Below are 27,573 nucleotides of genomic sequence, written 5' to 3'. Positions count from 1 at the left end.
ACCTTGGTGTTCTCAGCATGACCAACCGAACTATCCAGGCTGTGCTATCTGTGCCCCATCATCGCAAGGACTTCCATTTCCGAGAGGGGGTTGCCCTCATCCTCCCCCTGCACATGTCCGCACCCTCCCCAAATTGGCCCCCAGGGGTTGGGGAAACTTCCAGAACACACACACACAGAGGAAAGGTGTGGAAAGTCCCATTGTGCAAGCAGGAGTCCTTATTCTGATGGAATGCTTATACAGCGCTGCATTGGATACCAGCCTACGTTTCTGTCCTGATGAAATTTATAAATGTAGTGCCTGTTTGTGCAGGCATTCTTCATTGCATAAGGAAGACAAAGCAGACAATGTTTCCCAACCTCTTAAACGTAGTTAAGAGAAATGGAGTGCCCTGAGGGCTCACATGTGCTCTCCCTCTCGTTTCTCTTGGGGTCTCAAGGTTGGGAAATCTAGATAACCAGCCTTCCATAACGCTCCAAATAGACACATGTGTGACAAAAGCATTGTATTCTAAAGCTCTCACGCCAAAGAAGAAACCCACTATGCCAAGCAACGTTAACGTTGGTTTTGAGCCAGCCTCAAGGTTTAGACTGAGGGAGTAACCAGTTCTTTAACTGCAGTGAGGATTGCCAACCATAGCATTGACCTAATTTTTTATGTGCTGGGTTGAAGGGAGCCTAGACTTTCCTGGAATATGGTGTTAGGTAGGAGCCAATACAGGGACGCGGGTGGTGCTGTGGGTTAAACCACAGAGCCTAGGACGTAATTACCGATCAGAAGGTCGGCGGTTCGAATCCCCGCCACGGGGTGAGCTCCCGTTGCTCGGTTCCTGCTCCTGCCAACCTAGCACTTTGAAAGCACGTCAAAGTGCAAGTAGATAAATAGGTACAGCTCCGGCGGGAAGGTAAACGGCGTTTCTGTGCACTGCTCTGGTTCGCCAGAAGCAGCTTAGTCATGCTGGCCACATGACCTGGAAGCTTTACGCCGGCTTCCTCGGACAATAAAGCGAAATGAGCGCCGCAACCCCAGAATCGGTCACGACTGGACCTAATGGTCAGGGGTCCCTTTACCTTTACCTAGGAGCCAATGCAGCTGTTTAGACGAGCACCTGATACATGCACCTGAGGGCAGCTAGCTGCATCTCCACATTGCATCTCCCTGTATGTGCGATGCTTGCATACTTCTTCTTCTTCTTTGGCAATCACACGTAGCCAAGTAAGATTGTCTTCCATGAACATGGTCATAACAGAGAGTCCATAAGTGACTGTGGAGGCCAATTCTGGATCCACACGTCCTTCCACAGTGGGAACATAGGTTTCTGGACGGGAGTTGATCACGGTGAGGGTTTGCCAAGCGTGCCTTCCTCTTGGCACACATGTCTCCCTTTCATCCTGAGTTTGAGCGTCTTGAAAGCCCATGACACCTTTGGTAAAGGCTGTTCTCCAATTGGAGCGCTCACAGGCCAGTGTTTCCCAGTTGTTGGTGTGTATACTACATTTTTTTAGATTTGCCTTCAGAGAGTCTTTAAACCTCTTTTGTTGACCACCAGCATTACACTTTCCATTTTTATGTTCAGGAAAGAGTAGTTGTTTGGAAGACGATCATCAGGCATCCGCACAACATGTCCAGTCAAACGAAGCTGATGTTGGAGAATCATAGCTTCGACACTGGTGATCTTTGCTTCTTCCGACGAAGGTTTGATTTGGTGTGTTAAAAGCTCTTTAAGCGTGAGACTTTGTGCAGATAATCTCGCATAATCCATGCATGAGCAATTATGCAGTCTATTCCACATGGGCCGCAGAGCCAAATCGTCAGTAGGCTTGGCGAGCATTGTGTTGTAATGATCTCCTGCTAACTTTGCAGTAGAGTGCTCAAATTGAAGACAACCTCATTTCCTTCATTTCACACTGAGAACCAGTGTGGTGTAGTGGTTAAGAGCGGTAGTCTCGTAATCTGGGGAACTGGGTTCGGGTCTCCGCTCCTCCACAGGCAGCTGCTGGGTGACCTCGGGCTAGTCACACTTCTCTGAAGTCTCTCGGCCCCACTCACCTCACAGAGTGTTTGTTGTGGAGGAGGAAGGGAAAGGAGAATGTTAGCCGCTTTGAGACTCCTTTGGGTAGTGATAAAGCGGGATATCAAATCCAAACTCCTACTCATCTTCCCTCTTTCCTTTTCTCTGCTGCGCAATCCGCATGGAGCAACCAGCAAGGCCATTTTAGCAGCTGTCGAGGCAGCCTCCAGATTTAGGGACTCTCATGCATTATTGTTAATTGAACAATGCTGAGACTCACCGAACAACATGATCATTTCCTTAACTGGCAGCTGTTGAAATGAAAGCTTTTCCTAATTCTGCTGTAAATGATGCGCTGTTTGAAGGAACAAAATACACAGTGTACTCTTAAAGATGCAATAGAACGGGGCTTAGAGGGAGTACCCTAATCTTGGAGATATTGTGGGTTCAGTTCTAGACCACCACAATCAAGTGAGTCACACATTCTTTTTTTTGTTACGTACAGCATTCCCCAAAGGCTGTTACCTGAAATGTCCAACAAATGAGATTTCAAAAACTCCCTGTGCAGCATTAATTCTTTTAAAATACATACACAGTTTTATTATTTTCAGTATGATCGTCTTTTAATTTGAAGAGTTAAAGCCTGTGATGTAGTTCCGTAGTCTTCAGACTTTAATCTGGTCTTGACCATCTGCCCTTTAAAAAAAAATGGGGAAAAGCCCCATTTACTGAGAGCTTTATCCCTGCTAAATTATTACGCGGTATGTTGAATGAAGGCTCCACTATCATAGACATCACCCGTATTAGTTGATAAAAATTGCATAGCAGCGCAGCAAGGATCAAGTTGGATAGACTGAAGGAGAGGATTTAAGCGTATAAAAACCCTCAGCTGCTTGCAACCCTCTTGGATTGATTGGGATTCATTTAACTGCCAAACTGAGTTGCAGCGAGAGGGCAGTGGGAAATTAATTCAGTAATAAAATGGTCTCATGAACCCACCGTCTCTCTGGCATAACTTAATGCTCTTCCTGGCCAGTCTCTCCAGGTGACCCGAAATTCCTAATGTAGCAGAATTACCTGCCTTCAGAGGAGGCTGGCCACTGTGCTGCATCAAGGTGTGGTGAGTGAAAACGTAGAAGCCTTATTTCTGCATGAGTCACTCTAGGCTTGCCTCATTCCAGGCAGCAACTCACGCAGAAGCACAGAGAGTGGACTCCTTTGTGTGTCCTTAATGCCTGTAGTATGTTTAAGCGACGCGGGTGGCCCTGTGGTCCAAACCACTGAGCCTCTTGGGCTTGCCGGTAGGAAGGTCAGCGGTTCGAATCCCCACGACGGGGTGAGCTCCCGTTGCTCGGTCCCAGCTCCTGCCAACCTAGCAGTTTGAAAGCACACCTGTGCAAGTAGATAAATAGGCACCACTGTGGCAGGAAGGTAAACGGCATTTCCGTACGCTCTTGATTCTGTCACGGTGTCCTTTTGCACCAGAAGCGGTTTAGTCATGCTGGGCACATGACCCGGAAAGCTGTCTGTGGACAAACGCCGGCTCCCTCGGCCTGAAAGCGAGATGAGCGCCGCAACTCCATAGTCGCCTTTGACTGGACTTAACCGTCCAGGAGTCCTCTACCTTTACCTAGATTTCATGGACTTGGGCACAAGGAACCTTTACTACCCTGCTGCACCAGAAGAAGTCCTTGCATGGGCTTTTGCTAATGGGATTTATTAGCTGAATCCAGCCCACTGGCCGCCTTAACTATCAGAATTTCAAAACAATATTGATTTGGCCCGTTGTGTGTAGTCACAACACGATCCTTTTTTGGCATTCTTGGCCGCCTTCTTAAGAAGAAAGGTGATTAAGTCCTCTTACCCAGGCAGACTGCAAACAAAAAATGTTTGGCTTGCGAATTAATTTTTGCACATTGCTTTGGGGAAAACACACCTACCTGGCAACAGTGAGATGATGTTTCTTCGTTCTGTCATGGAAAAGCCCTTTGAAAAAATAATAATCTGTGCTTCGGCAGAAGTAAAGCATGCAGCTATGTGAAAAGTGTTTACTTTTTTAAAGTGGAGTATCCTTCAAATGCCTTTCATAATCAGGTCCTTGATATACAGTGGTACCTCGCAAGACAAATGCCTCGAAAGACGAAAAATCGCAAAACGAAAGAGTTTTTCGTTTTTTGAGCTGCTTCGCAAGACGGATTTCCCTATGGGCTTGCTTCGCAAGACGAAAACGTCTTGCAAGTTTGTTTCCTTTGTCTTGCAAGTTTGTTTCCTTTTTCTTAAAACCGTGCATTCACTTCGAGGAGCAACTCATAGCACGCGGTGTGGTAGCCTTTTTGAGGTTTTTGAAGACTCTGGTGATTTTTGAAGCTTTTCCAAAGTCCGTGCTTCGCAAGACGAAAAAATCGCAAGACGAAAAAACTCGCGGAACGAATTAATTTCGTCTTGCGAGGCACCACTGTCCCTCTCCCTGGAACTAAGTCAGGGTGTGCCAATGTGGCCTAGTGGTTGCAGTGTCGGACTAGGACTGGGAGGTAAAGGTAAAGGGACCCCTGACCATTAGGTCCAGTCGCAGACGACTCTGGGGTTGTGGCGCTCCTCTTGCTTTATTGGCAGAGGGAGCTGGCGTACAGCTTCCGGGTCATGTGGCAGCATGACTAAGCCGCTTCTGGCGAACCAGAGCAGCACACGGAAATGCCGTTTACCTTCCCGTCGGAGCGGTACCTATTTATCTACTTGCACTTTGATGTGCTTTTGAACTGCTAGGTTGGCAGGAGCAGGGACCGAGCAACAGGAGCTCACCCCGTCACGGGGATTCGCACCGCCAACCTTCTGATTGGCAAGTCCTCTGTGGTTTAACCCACAGCGCCACCCGCGTCCCACCTGGGAGATGAGGATTCAAATCCCCACTAGGCCATGAAGCTTACTGGGTGACCTTGAGTCAGTCACTGACCTACCTCACAGGGTTGTTGTGGAAATTAAATCAGGAGGGGGGAATCTATGCCATGTGGCTTCAGCTCTTTGGACTCTCATTTGACTCAGCTGGCATAATCAAGTAGCATTCTGGGGCCATGATTTAATGACTTTAATCACACATCTTTTCGCATACAGAGAATCTTTTGTCCCTCGCAGGACCCAGCGACCGCACAGGGTTTTCCCCTTTATGTAATGCCACGAGCAAAACGGCCGTTTGCAAGACGGGGACGTTAAATGGCAAATGACGTAGAGAGGTCAGGGCCTTCCTTCATTTCCAAGCAGGTTGTTAAAAAATAATAATTTAACCAAGGTGTGAAAATGGCATTGCCCTCCAAAAAACTGTATTTTGCAAATCCTGTGCCACTCACTTGCATATGATTTATGATGGTGGAAAAGAATTTCCTGCAGCAGAATTGCTGCAGTTTTGCCAAAGAGATCCAAGCAAGAAGAATAAGGAAGAGCCACTTTTTTCAAAGGGGCCAATGTGAAATTGCACTGAGATAATGAAGAATTTAGGAACATCTTCTGCTATCCACTAGGTTCATTAAAAAAAAAAAATCAGTAGGAGGAGTGAGAGGGTGTTTTGTTCATCACCTTTAAGAATACTTGCCTACTATTGGCAGCCAGGGGAATCATCCACTTATAGGATTGAGATATAAGCAAGAACCCCAAATTCTGCGAATTCAATAGAGGGGATTTTTGGTGCCTGAATTTTCAGGTGCAACAGCTCAGTTTTGTATTCAGCTACATCCAGCTTTTCTGCTAGAAGTTTTGTCCAGCTGTTCTTACTGGTGTGCCCTCATTCCTGCCACCCACTGTGTGTCTAATTAGAAAAAGCTGGGTGGGGGGGGTAAGAAAAAGGAGGGGGAAATAGCCATTAATGTGAGAAGTTAAAGTAGGAGCCAAAGGAGAATTCAAGAGAAAAAAGAATCCCAGGGAAACTTGAGTTCAGATGATATACCTGAAAGAGCGTCTCTACCCCCATCATTCAGCCCGGACACTGAGATCCAGCTCCGAGGGCCTTTTGGTGGTTCCCTCACTGCGAGAAGTGAGGTTACAGGGAACCAGGCAGAGGGCCTTCTCGGTAGTGGCGCCCACCCTGTGGAACACCCTCCCATCAGATGTCAAGGAATAAACAACTATCTGACTTTTAGAAGACATCTGGTAAAGGTAAAGGGACCCCTGACTATTAGGTCCAGTCATGACCGACTCTGGGCTTGCAGCGCTCATCTCGCTTTATTGGCCAAGGGAGCCGGCGTACAGCTTCTGGGTCATGTGGCCAGCATGACTAAGCCACTTCTGGCGAACCAGAGCAGCACACGGAAATGCCGTTTACCTTCCCGCCGGAGCGGTACCTATTTATCTACTTGCACTTTGACTTGCTTTTGAACTGCTAGGTTGGCAGGAGCAGGGACCGAACAATGGGAGCTCACTCCATTGCGGGGATTCGAACCGCTGAACTTCCGATCGGCAACCCCTAGGCTCTGTGGTTTAACCCACAGCGCCACCTGCATCCCAGAATACATCTGAAGGCAGTCCTATTTAGAGAAGTTTTTAATGTTTTATATTTTACTGTGTTTTTAATATTCCGTTGGGAGCTGCCCAGAGTGGCTGGGGAAGCCCAGCCAGATGGGCGGGGTATAAATAAATAATAATAATAATTACAGTATTATTATTATTATTATTATTATTAGTAGTAGTAGTAGTAGTAGTAGTAGTAGTATTTATTTTCCTGTGGCAGACTTCCACTGGAAGTGACTTAGGTGAAAAAGTCTGCTTTTGCAAGCAGCACAACCTGAGTGCCACTAAAATAGCATGAGGTTGGAGCTCTTCCATGGAAAAAGAAATCAGATTAACTTTTCGCGGATCCACATACCTTTTCTGGAAAAACTCTGGAATTTCAGGTGGCCCAGATCGACCTGACCTGACCTGCCGATCCCAGCAGCTGCTGCTGCAGCTTTTAACAAGTGGATGCAGGGAAATTATTGATGCACCCATTAGTAAATATGCCCCTGTTGTTTTCTTACTGTGCTCCTAGCTAACTGAGGAACGCAACTGCTTCCAGATACCCATTTCCTCCCCTTCTGGGGCATCCCTAATCTGAGAATGTTGCCCAAGGAGAACTGTAGGTGGTCTGGCATCAGAAGAAGCAGGGGATGGATGCTTTGAATACCAGCTGTCTTTCTGAGGAAGTGAACACAGTGGGGGGAAAGGGGGCCCACCCCAGATCTCTAATGGCAGGCAAGCTTTCAGCTCAGGCAGAAGGAATGTCAGCAGCCTTTGGAGGAAGACAGTGAAAGCTTCTTATTCTCTCCCCCCGGGACACAGTCTTCCTTCAGCTCTGCTTCCAGCAGCCCTGCTAAGAGCCAGCGAGACTAAGCTATATAAACTGCAGCCAGATATGCTGACTCTTGGAAAAACAGGTCCATGGATCTTCATTCCTCCCTTTGCAATGGTCAGTTGCAAGTTGCAACGTCAGTACAATAGACAGCTGCAGGAATAGGGATCGCTTGGACCTCCCAATATTGTTGGACGGCTCTCATCGTCCTGACTTATTGTCTATGCTGGCTGGGAGATGAGAGTCCAACATTGCTTCCCCAATCCTGCTCTATTGACACATGTAATTATTTTCATTGATTTTTGATAATTTTATATATAAAACAAAATCACTTCAAACATTAAAATACAAGGTTCTTTTGAACCTTCAGACCTCCTTCCCTCCTCCATGGGTTCCATGTTTAAGTTTAAATTTGCTGCATCTTTTACCCTTAACCATCTATTAGGTAAAGGGACCCCTGACCATTAGGTCCAGTTGTGGACAACACTGGGGTTGCGGTGCTCATCTCGCTTTACTGGCCGAGGGAGCCGGCGTACAGCTTCCGGGTCATGTGGCCAGCATGACTAAGCCGCTTCCGTGCGAACCAGAGCAGCGCACGGAAACGCCATTTACCTTCCTGCCAGAGTGGTACCTATTTATCTACTTGCACTTTTGACGTGCTTTCGAACTGCTAGGTTGGCAGGAGCAGGGACCGAGCAACGGGAGCTCACCCTGTTGTGGGGATTCGAACTGCCGACCTTCTGATCAGCAGGCCCTAGGCTCTGGTTTAACCCACAGCACCACCCAATTACCATAAATAATTCCACATTGGAAGTGTCATTACATCCCTGCCAAAGATTTTATCTGATTACAGTGGTCTTTTAAATAAATTACAAATTTACTCCAATCTTTAGTAAATACTGCTTGCAACCTAGCAGTTCGAAAGCATGTCAAGTAAATAAGTACCGCTCTGGCGGGAAGGTAAATGGTGTTTCCGTATGCTGCTCTGGTTCGCCCAGAAGCAGCTTAGTCCTGCTGGCCACATGACCCAGAAGCTGTCTGTGGACAAACACTGGCTCCCTCGGCCTATAGAACGAGATGAGGGGTCCCTTTACCTTAGTAAATGCGTGATCTTCCTGGTTTTGGATCTTCCCCGTCATTTTCGCCAACTCCGCATACTCAGTTTCATCTGCTATTCTTCTTTTGCTGGTACTTCTCCTTCCTTCCATCTCTGGGCTAGTAGCATTCTCGCTGCTGTCGTTGCATACATAAAAAGCCTTTTATCTTCTCTTAGTAACGCTTCACCTATTATACCTAATATAAAGGCTTCTGGTTTTTTTACAACTGTATTTTTAAGCATTTTCTTTAGTAATGTCAGTACCTAACACCGAGTAAAATTGCTAAAATGTACAAAACAAGTTCAAAATTGTGTTGGAAATGTAAAGAGAAGGAGGGTACTTTTTACCATATGTGGTGGACATGTACAGTGGTAAAGGCTTTCTGGGAAATGATATATAGTGGGACCTCTGTTTATGAACTTAATTTGTTCCGGAAGCCCGTTCTTACACCGAAAACGTTCTTAAACTGAGGCATGCTTTCCCCAATGAGGCTTCCTGCTGCTGGTGCCCTTCCACGAGTCAGCTTCCATTTGTCTTCCGGTGCAAAGTTCGCTAGCCAGAACACCTACTTCCAGTTTTGTGGAATGCGTTGCCCAAATCATTTGTTAACAGGACTGTTCTTAGACCGAGGTACGACTGTACACTGAACTATTGACACATGTAAAGACGTCTGAGCTGGTTGCTCCATGCAAAGACCGCATGGCTTTCGACAAACCATCCTTGCATTCCTGAATTCAAATGTGATAAAAGAGTTTCTGAATCGTTTCACCATTAAACAACATACCAGATCCATTTCAGGGGATAAGATGTAAGCCTATGTCTCCCCACCACACCCTCCCCCAAATCATAGTCTTGTTTTTTAATTTTTTATCTTAATCATAGAAGCATAGATTGTAGAGTTGGAAGGGACCACGAGAGTCATTGAGTCCAACTGGCTGCAGTGCAGCAATCTTTTGCCCAATGTGGGGCTCAAACTCACGACTGAGATTAAGACTTACGCTCTACTAACTGAGCTATTATTTTGGAAGAATGTGGGCTCAGTAACCTGTGTTGGCAGTTCTTAAATGTTCACAAATAGTCTTGATTTGCCAGTTATCACAATCCTTAAATCAGAGGAAAGCTTTATAAATATGTTGGAAAGGTTTATATAGTTCTTAAAAAAAAGAAAAAAAAGAAGTTTCATGTTATTAAAACCTCCTTAGTTACCACAGTGTTTGGATTTCTAAACCTTAAGGGGAATTTTGTTTCCAGCGGAAAAGCATGCCAAGTTGTGCTGGCTCTGTACTGAAAAACAGCAACTCATATATAAATACATGCATTTTAAAAATATACACAGGAATAGGCATTTTAAAAGCTAATTAAGGAAATGACTTTAAGGTCACTGGAAATTATTTGCAACGGCTCCATGAAGTGTATATGTTCTCTTTTATGTTGTTTGAATGTCACCAGAGTCTGCCAAATAATAATGTGGGCCACAGTCAAGCAGAATAATTGTATAAAAGCAGCAGACGTTTAAGCCAAAGAAACACTTCTTTACCTAACATATCATTAGCCGAGGGGACGTAGCATCTCAAGATGTTAGGCTGACTGCAGGCATAAATGGTTCTTCTGTGTATTTATTTATTTTATACATAGAGAGCAGACCCTCTAGAAGCATGGGCCGTGATAGCCAGCAATGAAGTTTCTATATTCAGATGGTGAACACACTTAACTAGCAGATGGAGCTGAGTAACAATAGGCGATCAGTATTTAAGTCCTGCTTGTGAACAGCTCTGTGGCATAAGAACTGGACAAGAGGGGATTATTTATTCTATTCTGGTCCAACATGTTAGTCTTGCATTCCTCTGGTCATATAGCTAATATTTTCCTAAAAGTCCTGTGTTTGCTTTTAAGAATTAGACAGTTACTTTTAGTGAGAGGCAGGGATGGCCTGGGAAATTTTTGTACTATCCAACATTTCTCTGATGAAAATAGAGACGTCCCATTCAATAATACTAATACGAATAATAGATTATTATTTATACCTTGCCCAACTGACTGGGTTGCCCAAGCCACTCTGGGCGGCTTCCAACATATATAAAAACATAGCAAAACATTAAACAACTTCTCTATACAGAGCTGTCTACAAATGTCTTCTAAAGGTTGTATAGTTACTTATCTCCTTGGCTTGGGGTTTGCAAAACTCCATACCCTCCAACATGTCTCCAATGAAAATAGGGATGCCCTAAGGGAAAGCAGGACATTCTGGGATCAAACCAGAAACTGGGACGGATTCTATAAATCTGGGACTGTCCCTGGAAGATAAGGGACACTCGGAGGGTCTACATTTTGCCACTTGAGGCAAAAAGCCATTTCAAAGCTCCGTTGCCCAAGAGCTATTCCTGATGTCACTCAGGGTGAAATTCCAGGGGTATGTTATAATATATGTACTTATAGTATATATAGTGTAGTTATAATTTATATATGTGTAAATAATAATAATAATAATAATAATAATAATAATAATAATACAGTGGTACCTCAGGTTACAGGCGCTTCAGGTTACAGACTCCGCTAACCCAGAAATAGTACCTCGGGTTAAGAACTTTGCTTCAGGATGAGAACAGAAATCGTGGAGTGACAGTGCGGCGTCAGCAGAAGGCCCCATTAGCTAAAGTGGTGCTTCAGGTTAAGACCAGTTTCAGGTTAAGAACAGACCTCCAGAACGAATTAAGTTCTTAACCTGAGGTACCACTATAATAATAATAATAAATACCAGGGTTGAAATTCCTGTTGACCTACCTGAGGCTAACCTGGGATAACTGGTGTTCAATTGAAGCAGCACCCCTAGGCATAATGTTAAATCTGTCAGAACATTTTCTACCAATGTGCTTCTGGTTTGCGTTATTCTAAACGGCTCTCCCAAGATTCAGAAATGCATTATGTACGTTGGTGGTTTTGCCTGATGTAGGCAACATGCTTCTCTTTTGCAAAGTTACTCAGTTAATAGTAGGTATGGATTATTATATGTTAACGTTCATCTGCCCATGTTCATCTGTGGTTGCGAGAGTGTTCTTGTTGCATTTTGAAAAAAGATGCATTTTTGTGTGTGTGTGTGGACAGAAATGGAGAACATGAAAGTAGAATCTGTTTTTCAAGAACCGCTTTTCCCCTTTTTCAGGTATACACGTATAAACAGAGGTCAATCACACGCCAAAAAGTCACAGCTATGCAGCCTACAAGCTCAGAAGGTCTGGAAGACATGGCCGCACTGATAGACCTCCATGAAGGGGCCATCATGCACAATCTATTCCAGCGATATCAACAAAACAAAATTTATGTAAGTTCATTTTGGAGGGGGCTGAGGGAAATCTTTTGAGCAGCAAATTGCTATTTTACATGGGTGGATATATTTTCTTTGGATCTGAAAGTTCCCCTAAAGCGAGAGATGCTGGCACTATTGGTGCAGAAAGTTAGACCTGCTGCCCCCTAAAGTTGTGTGTGCAAGAAGTGGGGTGTTCAGTGTGATATATAAATACGATCGTACCTTGGAAGTTGAACAGAATACGTTCCAGACGTCTGTTCGACTTCCAAAATGTTTGAAAACCAAATCGTGGCTTCTGATTGGCTGCAGGAAGGTCCTGTCAGATGTTTGGGTTCCAAAAGAACGTTTGCAAACTGGAACAATCACTTCTGGGCTTGTGGCATTCGGGAGCCAAAACCTCCGAGTTCCAGGGTGTTCGGAATCCAAGGTACGACCGAATCCTTGAGTGGTTAGGGACTTGAGTGAAAACGTTGGCAGCATTAAGATAAATTCAAAAGTGTAAGCTAGTTTTGATGGATGCAATAATGGAGTACTGAGTGGTTTAGTTTATATAAAATATGCAGGGATTTATGTTATGCAAAATGAACCATGGAAAGAGAAGAAGGGAAGTCACTGATCTTTTAAGGTTGTTTAAATGAATATTCTAAATTGTAAAACAGAAAATTTAATAAAAATGATTTAAAAAATAAAAAGGGACTTGAGGATATCCTATTCTCAAGCCACTTCCTCGTGCCTGGAGAGCCTGAGATTAAATGGAGCACCCATTAAATGAAGATTAATTCAGATTGAATGAAGTAGGAGTTTGGTGGGTCGTAAAGTGGAAATCTTGAGACGAGAGCTGGGAAAGCCTGAGATTTGAACGTAATGGCCTGACTCCATATTGAATCAACTGTGGTTAATAAAAATTGCCACGGGGAAGTTCTGACAATTACCATATTTTTCGCTCTATAACACGCACCTGACCATAACACGCACATCGTTTTTAGAGGAGGAAAACAAGGGGAAAAACATTCTGAATGAAACAGTGGATGTATCATTTTTGGGCTTCATGCTGTGGCCACAGACATGTGATCTGATGGTGAATTTGGGGTGACCCAATGCAAAAATCCTGAGAATCCCTGTGGATCCATGCTTTGTAACCACGTTTTTGCACCATTGCAGCCCCAGGCAACAGTGGGTGCGTGATTTTTTTGGTGCAGGCTGTAGCCATGGACATGCTATGTGATCTGATGGTGAATTTGGGGTGACCCAATGCAAAGATCCTGAGAATCCCTGTGGATCCATGCTTTGTAACCACATTTTTGCACCATTGCAGCCCCAGGCAACAGTGGGTGCGTGATTTTTTTGGTGCAGGCTGTAGCCATGGACATGCTATGTGATCTGATGGTGAATTTGGGGTGACCCAATGCAAAGATCCTGAGAATCCCTGTGGATCCATGCTTTGTAACCACATTTTTGCACCATTGCAGCCCCAGGCAACAGTGGGTGCGTGATTTTTTTGGTGCAGGCTGTAGCCATGGACATGCTATGTGATCTGATGGTGAATTTGGGGTGACCCAATGCAAAGATCCTGAGGATCCATGTGGATCCATGCTTTGTAACCACATTTTTGCACCATTGCAGCCCCAGGCAACAGTGGGTGCGTGATTTTTTTGGTGCAGGCTGTAGCCATGGACATGCTATGTGATCTGATGGTGAATTTGGGGTGACCCAATGCAAAGATCCTGAGGATCCATGTGGATCCATGCTTTTTAACCACGTTTTTGCACCATTGCAGCCCCAGGCAACAGTGGGTGTGTGATTTTGGGGGGGCAGGCTGTAGCCATGGACATGCTATGTGATCTGATGGTGAATTTGGGCTGACCCAATGCAAAGATCCTGAGGATCCATGTGGATCTATGCTTTGTAACCACATTTTAAGTGGGGAGCGAAGGAAAAACAAAGAAGGGACATGAGAGGGGTGTGCAGAGAAGCAGCTGGCTAAGAATGCAGGAGAGGGATTTAACGGGAGGGAGGAAAGAAAGGCAAATGTTTCTCCCCACCCAAGCCAGCCATCTCTCTCTCTCTCTCTCTCTCTCTCTCCCTCCCTCCCTCCCTCCCTCCCCCCCTCTCTCTCTCCTTCCCCCCCTCTCTCTCCCTCCCCCCCTCTCTCCCTCTCCCCCAGCAGCACCGGAGCACAGAGAGGAATTCCCCTCTGCTTGCCTGGAGGGGAGGGGCTTTCCCTGCTCTTTGTTCAGTTTCAGCAAACACAGCAAGGAAACAGAGGTGGGTGGGCAGTAAGACCTTGAGGCAGAATGCAGGAAAGCAGCCGCTTCCTCTTTTCAGATTTCCCTTCTCCGTGAAGCGCCGCGATTTGATTTTTGCCTGATTTTTCGGCTCCAGGGACCACACATTTGCTCTATAACACGCACAGACATTTCCCCTTCCTTTTTAGGAGAAAAAATCTGCGTGTTATAGAGGGAAAAATACGGTAACTATTAGAACTCAGCCACAACCATTTAGGAAGGGGTAATATAGGAGCAGAGCTGAAAATGTAGAAAGCCAGGCTCCGTAGAGTTAACAAAAGCAGAAGGACTGCAGAGGTGTATTAGATTGCTCTGTCAAGAGAATGAATGAAACGAAGGTTAAGTGAGAGGAATGTGAGGAGATGGAGGGATGGATAGATAGGTGTTTTGCGAGTGAATTGGTAGAATTGGTAAAATAACAGGGAGAGGTTCCGTAAGGCTCTGCAGGAATATGTCAACAGGGTTTGTGGTTCACGGCCATTTTTAGAGGTGCTTTTTTGACTCAGATGTTTTAAACCTAAATGTTGGTTTTGATAGTTTGCATTTTATCTCCAAAGAACTGGAAGAGATTCCCCTCCCCTACTTTTCACTGAGCGGTTTACCAGTCAAGTCCCTCTTCTCAGGGAACTCTGGAAAACTGTAAGTGTGTGAAGAATTATCATAGAATTGTAGAGTTGAAAGGGACCCCTAGAGTCATCTAGTACAATTTACCTGCAATGCAGGAATCTCTGCTACAGCATCCATGGTAGATTGCCGTCCAACCTCTGCTTAAAAAACCTTCTACTTCTGAGCAAGTCTCTTCCACCGTCAAACAGCTCTTACGGTCAGAAATGCGGTCTCTTAACTACTCTCAATGCCTTTAAAAGTAAAGGTAAAGGGACCCCTGACCGTTAGGTTCAGTCGTGTCCGACTCTGAGGTTGTGGTGCTCATCTCGCTTTATTGGCCAAGGGAGCCGGCGTACAGCTTCCGTGTCATGTGGCCAGCATGACTAAGCCACTTCTGGCAAACCAGAGCAGCACACGGAAACGCCGTTTACCTTCCCGCCGGAGCGGTACCTATTTATTTACTTGAACTTTGACGTGCTTTTGAACCGCTAGGTTGGCAGGAGTAGGGACCGAGCAACGGGAGCTCACCCCGTTGCGGGGATTCGAACTGCCCACCTTCTGATCAACAAGTCCTAGGCTCTGTGGTTTAACCCACAGCGCCACCTGCGTCCCTTAACAAACGACAATTCCCAGGGTTCTTTAGGGGAAGCCATGATTGTTTAAAGTGCTATGACACTGCTTTAAATGTATAGTACCTTTAAAGGGGGCCTTGGTTTGAGAGTAATAGGGGAATCTTAACTTGAATTTTAACTGGCTGAACCTGGGCGACCTTATGGGTGTTTATTTTGACCCCTGCTTTAAGTGTATTGGCAAATACGATGGCACAGGGACACCCCAGGTTAGGACATTTCAATCAGTGCATACGTTTGAATGGTATCCTTTAAGCTGGGCTGCTATAGCCTGCACCGAAATGCTAAATTTCAACATACAGTGGTGCCCCGCAAGACGAATGCCTCGCAAGACGAAAAACTCGCTAGACGAAAGGGTTTTCTGTTTTTCGAGGTGCTTCGCAAGACGAATTTCCCTATGGGCTTGCTTCCTTTTTCTTAAAGCCATTAAAACCCGGGGAATCCGCGCTCTGCAAAACGAAAAAATCGCAAGACGAAGCAACTCGCGGAACGAATTAATTTCGTCTTGCGAGGCACCACTGTATTCTGATTGTGCCCATGTTGAAAAACGTGACCAGACCAGACTGTTCCTAGAGAAGCTTCATCTTACGCAAAGCAAGAAATGTGCACATAGTAAAATGGCCGGTTAAAGGCTGTAATTTTGGGGCCTCCAAAGACCAGCTCCAAAATTAGACAAGCCAGTGGTATATGATGGTTGTGTGACTTGCATTATCAACTGTGGGGCATGTCGCTAAGCACTGTTGAGACGATCCTTCCCTGGGACAGTTTGAGCTTACGCGGAAAGTTTTTGGGAAGAGGTCCTAAAACCACATAAGTACATATGTCATGCAGCTAAAGGAAAGGGCATTCAAATTACGGTGTTGGGAGTTGGCTCTCGCTGGATTCGCCTCCCGACACTCAACTGCTTCTGGCAGATGTGAGTTGAAAGGAGGTCAAAACAGAATGAAAGGGAACGATTTAAAAAAAGGGTGAGAGAGAGCTAAAAATAAAACCATTAAACGTGTAAACTCACTCATGAGTCCTCTTTGATTCAGTGCTTAAAATGTGCCCGTTTAAACACATTTTCCATTGAAGCGCAAGCAGTTTTTAAAAAAAGTTGTGCTGAGAAATAGCCAGATTTTTATTTGATGTGGGCTCTCTTCGTGGGATCGCTAAAAGCACATGATAATGATTCATATTCATGCTCTTTCCACCGTCATCTGGTTGGGAGCCAAAATGCTGGCCTAGATAGGTCTTTGGTGTGATCCATCAAAGTTATTAAAAATGTATATATACTTTTTAGATATATACATTTCAATGATTTTACATTCATTTTGCATTTTAAAATTTGACTTCCTTCCCTCTCTTTCTGCAGTTCCTTAAATTTATTTTTAATATCTTCTGCATATCCAAATTAACTTAATTTGCTCATTTATTCATCTTCTTTATATATATACTCTTATATAAAGGTAAAGGGACCCCTGACCATTAGGTCCAGTCGTGACCGACTCTGGGGTTGCACTCTCATCTCGCTCTATAGGCTGAGGGAGCCGGGGTTTGTCCGCAGACAGCTTCCGGGGAATGTGGCCAGCATGACTAAGCCGTTTCTGGCGAACCAGAGCAGCACACGGAAACGCCATTTACCTTCCCGCCAGAGCAGTACCTATTTATCTACTTGCACTTTGATGTGCTTTCAAACTGCTAGGTTGGCAGGAGCAGGGACCGAACAACGGGAGCTCACCCCATTGCGGGGATTCGAACTGCCGACCTTCTGATCGGCAAGTCCTGGGCTCTGTGGTTTAACCCACAACGCCACCCGTGTCCCTGGCATACTCTTATATAGCTGCAGGTTATTACAATAATCCTGCCAGTATTTTTATCTGTTTACAATTTATCTGTAAATATTCAATAAACCATTTGCATTCTTTTGTAAAAAGTTTGTTATCTTGATTCTTCTGGCAAGTTTCTTCTTTTTTGTGTATTCCACAAGTTTTTGTATCCATTCTTCCTTTGCTGGGACTTCTTCTTTCCATTTTTGGGCAAGTAACATTCTTGCTGCTGTAGTTGCGTACATGCGTAAATTTCTATAAAATTTAGGTAGTTCTATCGCTATAATTCCCAGAAGAAAGGCTTCTGGGCTGTTGTTTTCTACAACCAGCATAACCTTTTATTACACTTATGTCAGGGAACTGCCATCAGCTCAGAGGCGAGAGGTGGGAGGGCAGTTGGGTTACAGGGAGCCTCCAAAGATCGTGAGAAGCAGCGCTCCCTCTGCGGAGGAGGGGAGCCACGCCTCCAGTGGGGAAGGGGTGCAGGGCTTGGAGGAGGCAAGGGAGAGCCACAGCACCAAGCATGAACAAAGCGGGGGACGGGAGGCAGGTCCCCCTCTGCCCACGCCCTCTTTGCACAGTCGGTTTACACGCAGAGAGAGGAGGCATAGGATGGGGGTCAAAAGACTGAGGAAAGTTTAAAGACCGCCCACTCCCAGATTCTGCTAGCGACTGAGCAGACATGGAATTGAGTCGATCTGCATTGTGAACGTTTTGGACAGATAATAAAGCCTTGAAAAGACCAACGGGGAGTTTTGCCTGTTTGCTCTCGAGCAACCACAGCAGCACACATAACAACTTACCTGACTGAGTTGACATTCAATCCCTAGGAGTTGTTGTCTTGGGTTTCTGCTTCTAGTTTTGTGTCTTTTCTCAACGCCCATAGTGAGGAAAGAAAGCCTTGTAAGGATATTCCGTATTCAGCATCTATGCGACATCATCAGGCAACAAACCAATTCTGTTCCTCTTCTCATACCTGTCTTTCCTGTACACCTGACAGAGTCGGCTGAATCAACAAGTTGCCAAGCAACCAAAAGGTTTAAGGATCTGTCTGATCATATCACATTAGCTCTGGCCTTGGGCCAGTTCTGCATCAATAAGAAATGCTAATATTTTGGAATGAAACCATTGTTTCCCCCCTAGGCAACTTGCTTTGACTCATAAATTGTCGGGAAGGGGCAAATGGCAGGCAGTGCCAGATAGAAACAGGGGGGTGCCTATGAGAGGTGATGCCCACTAGCCTACTTAGCCGAAATCCCAGGCTTATTATGTCCATGTTTCTCTGCACATTCCTGCTGTTCTGTTGATACTTTGCTAGTCACTCAAGGTTTTTATTTACAAATTCAAGGCAGAGGGGGACTGTGTTCCTGTTTGCTTCTTTGATATCTCGGAAGCAGGAATGGGACTCAAATTAGCCTTGCAACGTTTGAATAATGTACTGAATAGTTTTTGTCAGATTTAATTGGGTCTCCCATTTGCTTTATTTCTTCGTTTTGGTTCAGTAAGCTCTCCTAATAACACTTGATCCATCTAATTATAGCATACTTTTCTGTCTAGCTTTATTTGCAAGGGAACCCTCAGGGAGCTAATGGCTGCACAGTAATGATCAATGAAACAATGAATTGTTTTGCTCTTTCTTGAATTCTTGCCAGATGCCAGAAATGCTCACGGAATTCAGGCCACAAGGTCTGTTTCCCTAATTTGCTAGGTTGTGCATGTGTTGTTGTTTTTTTACAGAGTACTGATGTTCTCCGTACTGGCTTCGCAAACATTTCCAAAAAGCGCTTGTCATGTATCTGGTCTAGGAGCAAAACCAGAAAGAGGTGGCACATAACATTTCAAGATAGCTTTTTGCCAGCACTGCAAATTTCCCAGTAGTGGTATATGCTGTCAAGGGTGGAAATCTGTTACAAAGCTCTGCAATACGCATTTGTAGATGAGTCCTTAAAATGGAATTACAGCATATTATTTGCCCTTGTGGATGTCTGCAACTCAGATTGAAACGATGATTGTTATTCCATACGCAAGCATGCATAACCAAATCTACCCATCTAGAGCAAGACTGGGGAACCTTTGGTCCACCAGGTGTTGTAAGAATCCAACACACATCAGCCAAAACCAGCATGGCCAATGGCCAAGGATGATCAAAGCTGTAATCCAGAAACATCTGGAGGGCCAAAGGTGGCCCAGCGCTGATCTAGAGAAACTGGTTTAAATAGTTAAAATAAGGACTGTGTCATTATTTACCCATTTATTGCTTGTATTTCCACCCAGGCACCCAAGGCAGTTTACAGTTTTAAAATACAAAAACAAACCTGTGTTGTAAAATAAAGACAAAGTCTAACATGCAGGTCAATATCTGAGTTGGGAAAAGCATGTAAGGATGGTTAAATCCAGTCAAAGGCCACTACAGTGGTACCTCAGGTTAAGTACTTAATTCGTTCCAGAGGTCGAATACTTAACCTGAAACTGTTCTTAACCTGAAGCACCACTTTAGCTAATGGGGCCTCCCGCTGCTGCCGCACCGCTGGAACCCGATTTCTGTTCTCATCCTGAAGCAAACTTCTTAACCTGAGGTAATATTTCTGGGTTAGTGGAGTCTGTAACCTGAATTATATGTATCCTGAAGCGTATGTAACCTGAGGTACCCCTGTATGGGGTTGCACCGCTCATCGCGCTTCCAGGCCGAGTGAGCCGGCGTTTGTCCACAGACAGCTTTCCGGGTCATGTAGCATGACTAAACCACTTCTGGCGCAACGGAACACCGTGATGGAAGCCAGAGCGCACAGAAACACCATTTACCTTCCCACCACAGCAGTACCTATTTATCTACTTGCACTGGTATGCTTTCGAACTGCTAGGTTGGCAGGAGCTGGACAGAGCAACGGGAGCTCACTCCGTTGCGAGGAATCGAACCACCAACCTTCTGATCAGCAAGCCCAAGAGGCTCAGTGGTTTAGACCACAACGCCACCAGAAATACTACCCCTCCCCTAACATGCCATTCAGCCTTCCAGTAAATGGACAGCATAACTTGTGAACTAGGCACTCCACAGTCCTTTGTGCTGAGGCCGTTGCTTGTTCTTTCTAAAGGGAAAGAATCGCTCTTAGCTCAAAATGGACATAGCGCTTGAGGAATGGGGTGCCATGCTGCTCCCCCATCTCAGAAAGCCAGGTGGCACCCCGGTGTTGTATGAAGCGTGCCTTAAGCCCTGTAACTGTGGAGTTCCTGTTCGCCCTATAGCAGTTCCAGGTTACTTTTCAAAGGATGATTATATGAAAGGAACATTAAGCAACCTTTCTATAGTTGGCTCCTTTATGAAATGGAAATGAAGTCTGTTCCCAATGTCCATGTGAATAATAAAGAACTTTGTGTAATAGTGCCATGCCGAAAGGAGGTTCTCTCCTCGCCCTCCAACAAGTAATTATTTGCAACTTGCTCGACTTTTCCCAGAAGGGGTAATAATTGTGTATCCCCAGCCAATTTCCCCCCAGTTATGTAATATTCCTGCCTTGTCCCTCCACCCCTTCCAATCACCTTTGCAGTGACTGTTCCAACCTCTTCCCCACGTTCTAAACATGTTTTGGCTATTAGGAACAGAAGTTTTTTTTCAGCCATGAGACAGTTGGGCTAAATAATAATTTGGATTTATTTATTTGCTTACTTTGTGCCCTGTGCTTCCTCCAAGCTGCACAAGGCAACTTACAACACAACGCGCAATGTAAACAACAGTAGTCTTCCCTGGTGTGGTGTGATGTGTTGTGTTTCCTTTAAAATTGCAGTCATTATTAATAAATTCACATCAATGCATATTATTATTATTATTCATTTCAATTCTATACCACTCTATATTCTTAAGAAAAGACCTCATAGCAGTTCACAGCATATTAAAACATCAAATAAAACGATCCAGAGTAAAACACTGCTGTAGAAAGTCAAGTGTACGTTCAAAGCAACAGAATTAACAGGAAACTAAAATATTATCTTTAAAGATTTCAGAATGAAACATTACAAATGAAGTCAACAACGGAATGCACATTTAATGCAGCAAAGTTAGTAATTATAATAGTTTTTGTTTTGTTTATACCCCGCCCATCTGGCTGGGTTGCAAAAAAACCTAAACATTTCAAATGAAAATGTTACTAAAGGAAGTCAGATATAAAATATAAAAGCATGATTAACAAGAGAATAAACTATTATCACAATGCCAACTGGGTGTGCATTGGGTTTGTAGGTAGGAGCAGAGTATATAAATTCACACATGAAGATGTTACGCAAATCTGTGCCTTCTTTTTGGGGAGATGCTTTCGCTAATGCACAAATAGCCACCATACTTGAAGCCTGCAACCATGGTTAAGCGATGGGAAGTGTTATGCTTGTATATTGACCCTCAATGATGTTGAGGTGCAGTTAGGAAATTGCTGCTGCAAGGCTTCCTTCTGGGTGATGATTTAATTTTCCTGGAGACTGAAGTAATTTTGCAAATGTAAACACCTTTTTTTCTTTTGCTCTGTGGATGATAACCAAGTGTCTGGAAAGCAGATGGTTCTGGTATGGAGAATTCTAATTTCAGTCAGTAGCCTTGTTTTTGTCGCTTATTTACCGGTAATAGTCTTCAGCTTTCTTTTGTTTAGCTTTTCCTAGCGACAAACCGAGAACGTCACCACGTTTTTTCCTAACGGAATAAAGTCAGAGAGTGGGGGGGGGGGCAGTGAGGGTACCTGCTGCTTCAAAATAGAGCCTTGCACCCACCAGTCTCCCCCAAACATATTCTCCAATCTACATCATAACGCACTGAATCGGAAAACGGGTGCCACTCAGTAAAGTTGTGGTGTAGCAGTGAGCCAGGATGAGTCCAATAAAAGACAATACATTTTGCTGGTACATTGGGGGGCCACCAGCTGGAGTCTCTGTAGCCAAGCCTGAGGAATACCAACTGACCCCTAGTTGCTAACCAAGAGGAAAGAGAGTTGAGTAGATCTTGTGAAATCCATGACAAGAGTCAGTTCTGGCAGTCCACTTTAAAATGAGTTGGGTTGTTTTTCCTCCCTCACTTACAGTATTTTTCCTCAGAATGGACCTGCCATAAAGCTATTTCTTGATGACAACAACAACAGCAGCAGCAGCAGCAGCAGCAACAACAATTTTATTTGTATCCCAACCACTATGGGCGGCTTCCAACTTATATAAAACCATAATAAAACATTGCACATTAAAAGCTTCCCTATAAAGGGCTGCCTTCATATGCCTTCTAAAGGTTATATAGTCATCCACTTGACATCTGATGAAAGGGCATTTCACAGGGTGGGTGCCACTATCAAGAAGGCCCTGTAATCAGTGCTGTACATATTTAAACCTCCTTTAATCATGTCAGTAAAACCTTCTTCACTGGTTAAATTTTGGGGCAAGCATCCCTTTATGTCTTGGAAGTATGTGGAAAGGCACAAATAGTTTTGTTTCTATAATTTTGAAGAACTTCTATCCAGCTATTTCACCCAGCAGGGCTCTCGGATCTATGATTAATTGTTATCTTCTTGCAATCTATCCTGCTTTTCCACTGAGGTGAACAATTTCATTCTCTCTCGCTGGCATGAATGAAACCTGGGTTTTGCTGCAGTTTTATAAGAGTATATATTTGAAGTAGATGAATAAATGAGCAAATTATTTGGATATGCAGAAGATATTAAAAATAAATTTAAGGAACCGCAGAAAGAGGGGGAAGGAAGTCAAGTTTTGAAATGGTAAAATGATTGTAAAACTAGTGAATTGCATAAATAAAAATTTTAAAAAGAAGAAACTTGGGTTTTGGCTCTGTATGTGAGAAATTCTCTCTCTGTTTTCTCTTACTTCTCCTGAAGCTTTTATTCTGCAACCAGCTGCCGGATCAGATGGTGGGAAAGAAAACACATTCTTCTTGAGCAAAGAAACTTGTGTTTGTGTTTTAGAGGGAGCGTTTGAATATGTTGTGCGCATTACATTGCATTGTGAGGCATTTGAGCTCTTGTGTGAACATAAAACATGATTACAGGGTTTGGCGCTTCTGTAAGAGAAACGGCCTGGCTGGACAGTAGCTTCTGGAAACATATAATCACAGCGACATGTTAAACTAAGGCTTTTAAGAAAGACGTTTTGGCCTCTAAACGTTTAACTTGTAATTTAGGAAGAGAGCTGGATCCAGTCCCTTACAAATTAGCACCAGACGAGCTGAAATGCAGGCCGCCCTGACCGTGGTTTCAGTAAATCAAGGTTGCTAGCATGCATGTGACCATTAATTACGACTCTTCAGGATTTAAAGGGGGGGGGGAACGGGCATGGCCAACTGCAGGGCCTCCTCCTTTCTTCTTTTGTGCGGACTTGTGCTCAGTTTGTCGGCCTGCTTGGCTCACAGAACAAAGGAAACAAAGAAAAGCGTAATGAGCTTTATGATAACAGGGCAGAATGGCAAGTGAGAGGAGGAGGTGTGGCTTAATGTACAGTAGCCACCAAATAGAAGTTTGCATGTTTTTTCTTTAATGCTTTTTAAAATTTACGACGCTCCAGATTTCCCATTAACAAAATAATGGTGGTTGTAGCAAAGATAAGATATTTGGAATTGCTCACTTGGACAAATTTCAACACAAGGTACAACCAGGGAGAACAGAATTCACTTATCCATATAAGTTAAAAGAGAGAAAGAGAAGAAAAGGTGGCTCTCAGGTTATTCCTAGTACATAATAGGGCTGGGTCGCATCCTGTACCTTAGCGTTCCAATGCTGGGTGAATAAGGTCCACTTCTGTATCAGTACATAATTTTGTAGCCTGTGTTTCCTGGTTCTTATAGTATCAGGAAGTTTGACCCTGTAAGCCAAATCGTACATCCTTAAGAGCTAGTCCTGAACATCTTTTTCATAGCTGAAGAGAATGGTTCAGGAGTCCAAAGGCCATTTGTATCCAGTGATTGCTTTAATTTCATTTTCTATTTAAGCTCAGATATTTCTGATTTTTAACATAGCTGTCAACTTTACAGATTTGAAAATAAGGGACCAGCAGCCTCAAAAATAAGGGATCAGCAGCCAAAATAAGGGATCAACAATTACTTTGATAAAATACATATTTTGTTGTGTGCAAATGGCTTTAGATACCTATTAGGTCCATAAATTACCATATAGCATATATTCAACACACACAAAAAACAGCAACAATTTGTTGTTGACAAAGGACAGCTGGACATAGAAAGGGCCCCATTACCTTCAGTAGCTTATTTAAGGGACATCATCAATAAGGGACAGCAGCGGGACATGGCGCTGGGATAAGGGACTGTCCCACCAAATAAGGGACGCTTGACAGCTATGATTTTCAAGGTTGTTTTGTTCATGGCTATTAGAATCAGTAGTATGCCTGATTACTAGATATCAGGACGTGAACACCAGGGCACTCTTGTCACTTTCGTCTTCTGTTTTTTTGAGCATCAGATCAGAGTTAGAAACTCAGATATATGGCTCCTTAAACCAGGGTTGCAGTCGCCAAAACGGAATGGCCTAGTTGTCATTTGGGGACCAGTTGGCTCAAAAGAACTTTTTGGTTCCTGAAATCCATTTAGATTGTACAGATAAAATATCACGGATAGAATTCTGCAGGATGTGTTGCTAGTGTGTGGAAACAGTCCAGGCATGCACCTCCAGATGGTAAATTACACCAGATTCAAATTCTGTTCAGCATCAAGAGTTACTCCTGGTTGAACCAGCCTAAGCCTGGCAGAACAAAAACAAGCCTTTAAAAATAGTTTTTGAGTTAAACCACTCTTTTTTGCTAGTTAAATTTATGTTTTGTTGCCAGGTTATGTCACCAAGCTGAACAGGTTTAGCATCTCTCCCCCTCCCCAGTCCTGCCTTCGACACACCCCTGAAATGACCCCCTTTTTAAGGGTTTACACTGGTTTCAGATCTCCAAGGCTTGGCTTGGCTTTGCCAGCTGGGTCCAAGCAAAGCTGGGATGGGGGAATTACCATATTTTTCGCTCTATAAGACGCACTTTTTCCCTCCTAAAAAGTAAGGGGAAATGTGTGTGCATCTTATGGAGCGAATGCAGGCTGCGCAGTTATCGCTGAAGCCAGGAGAGCAAGAGGGATCATTGCTTTCGCTGCACAGCGATCCCTCTTGCTGTTCTGGCTTCTGGGATTCAGATTTTTCTTCTTCTTGTTTTCCTCCTCCAATAACTAGGTGCATCTTATGGTCTAGTGCGTCTTATGGAGCAAAAAATATGGTATGCCAGCATATTTCCAGCAGAGCTGAGCATGGGGAGTTGTGCTGGCTAGCCCAACTGCATCAGAGACCGCTTGGCTCCGCTGGAATTCCTCTGGATTCCAGCAGCGTTCATCCCCGAAGATCTTGCTATAGGATTGGTCCCTTAATCCCCAATGAAGATACGGAACCAACCCACTCATCTTTATTTTCTTCCTCTCTTCGTTGCACAAAAACTTCCATGACTCGCAGAATCTCTCTCCCTCCCTCTTTTTGCATTGACATTCCAAACTAGGCATTCTCAGTGGGACATTGCTAGATGAACCTTTTCGACCAACGGATTGGTATTTGTGGAGTTTCACTGGTTGAGAACATGCACTTCTCGAATGGTATTTATACCAAACCCAGGAGAAAATGCAGTGAACCATCATGAGATGGTTTGGCCAATTCTGATCTTAGTCTAAACAATTTGCCCTGCACCTAACCAATAAAAAGTTGTTACATTCAGTGTTTCTAATTTTGCTGTAGCTGCATAGGTGATGAGCACAAAATTTACTGCAAGAAATACTGTAAAATGGCAATATATACATATAAATATGTATTTATATTTATATGAACCTTTTAACAGTATAGCCTATTTACACACTTCTGTTGGTTGGTTTTACCTTGGATACAGTTATATTTATCGTATTTTTCGCTCTATAAGATGCACATTTTGCTCTCCAAAAATTGAGGGGAAATGTGTGTGCGTCTTACGGAGCGAATGAAGGCTCCTTGGCTTCAGCGATAGCAACGCGAAGCCTCCGAAGCGCAGCGAGAGCGCTCCCACCGCGCTCCGGAGGCTTCACGTTGCCTTCACTGAAGCCTGGAGAGCAAGAGGGGTTGGTGCGCACCGACCCCTCTCGCTCTCCAGGCTTCAAAGATAGCCGCCTGAAGCCTCCGGAGCGTGGCGGGGGCTCCCGCCACGCTCCGGAGGCTTCGGGTTCCTTTCACTGAAGGGTAGGTGCCCCTTCAGCTAAGGCACAGCGGCCCTTCAGCTAAGCGGGAGGAGAAATGGAAGGGGCTCCGTTTCTCCTGCCGCTTCGCTGAAGGGGCGCTGCGCAGAGAGGGAGGGATTTTTTTTTCTTGTTCTCCCCCTCTAAAACAAGGTGCGTCCTATGGTCAGGTGCATCCTATAGAGCGAAAAATACGGTAATCCTTGGTTTTATCTACTTAATGAAGGGCATCTTGTCATATTCTAATAGATCAAACAAATCTATGGTGGTGAGGAGAGACTTGTGCCCTGGCAACAGTCTCCTAAAATTAATAAAGTAACTAATAAGGCTTGTTATTGTAGGCCTTCCGAGTGGATTATGTCCTAAATCTTAAAATGTGCATTTTATAGCCTTAGCAAGCACAGTGCTGTGCAACTGTTTCCTTTGGTTACAGAATGGGTTGTTTCCATTCTTTTCCTTTTCCTTGCAATTCTGGACATTGCTGTGCTAAAACTTGCTGTGCTATATTAAAGGTTAACTCGTGAACTCAAGTGTCTTGTAATCGCATGTACACCTTGTCCCAGAATCCTGTGTCTTTCTTTTTTCCAGACTTATATTGGTTCCATCGTTGCCTCCGTTAACCCCTATAAGACCATTCCGGGCCTCTACGACCGCGCCACGGTGGAGCATTATAGCCGGCACCACTTGGGAGAGATTTCGCCTCATATATTTGCTGTTGCCAACGAGTGCTACCGCTGCCTATGGAAGCGTCATGACAACCAGTGTGTTCTCATCAGGTACCAAAATACTCTTTAATTGTTGCTGAATCTTAGATGTGTATGGGATCACACCAGTTGCTTGAATACGGAGAGAAAGGACAGGGGGTACTCTTAATTCTTTCCCCTAGGACTCCATTAATCATGAGATTTGTGGAGATGTAGCTTTGCTGCATGATTTCAATGGCTTCTTAAATGACAAAGCCTTCTTGGCTAAATATCTGTCCTGTGGTCATTTAATAAACACATATATCGGCACTCCACACGCTCTGGCCTGTTCCCTTAGACCTCGTCTCACTCTGAACACTGATTTTCCCCACTGGTTTGTTGCCTTGCTGTGCAGAGGATTAATTTGTCACCAGGAGTCTCGAATAAACACAATCCATCAAAAAAAAGATCTTCAGGAAGCCCAAAAATAATGACAGCAACTATAATGAAAACTCCTGAACATGTTGGCTGGTTCAATCTGTTTAATGGATCTTGGTTGTTTTGTCTGTTGTTTAACGCAACTGTGCTTTCCTTTAATGAGGATAAAATAGTTTCCAACATTGGC

General features: G+C 44.2%; 1 protein-coding gene across 1 annotated transcript in view; it reads left to right on the top strand.

The window, feature by feature from the left end:
• Nucleotides 1-27,573, top strand: part of MYO10 (myosin X) — a 210,744-nt gene that overhangs the window by 79,098 nt on the left and 104,073 nt on the right. The window contains exons 3-4 of the mRNA XM_079984894.1: nucleotides 11,580-11,738; nucleotides 26,854-27,041. Coding sequence (XP_079841020.1) covers nucleotides 11,580-11,738; nucleotides 26,854-27,041 — 347 coding nt within the window. The remainder of the gene's footprint in view (nucleotides 1-11,579; nucleotides 11,739-26,853; nucleotides 27,042-27,573) is intronic.

This window comes from Podarcis cretensis (assembly GCF_951804945.1).
Source record: "Podarcis cretensis genome assembly, chromosome: 7".
NCBI classification, from domain to species: domain Eukaryota; kingdom Metazoa; phylum Chordata; class Lepidosauria; order Squamata; family Lacertidae; genus Podarcis; species Podarcis cretensis.
The sequence above is the reverse complement of the archived record's forward strand: the minus strand, read 5'-3'. Positions and strand labels throughout refer to the sequence as shown.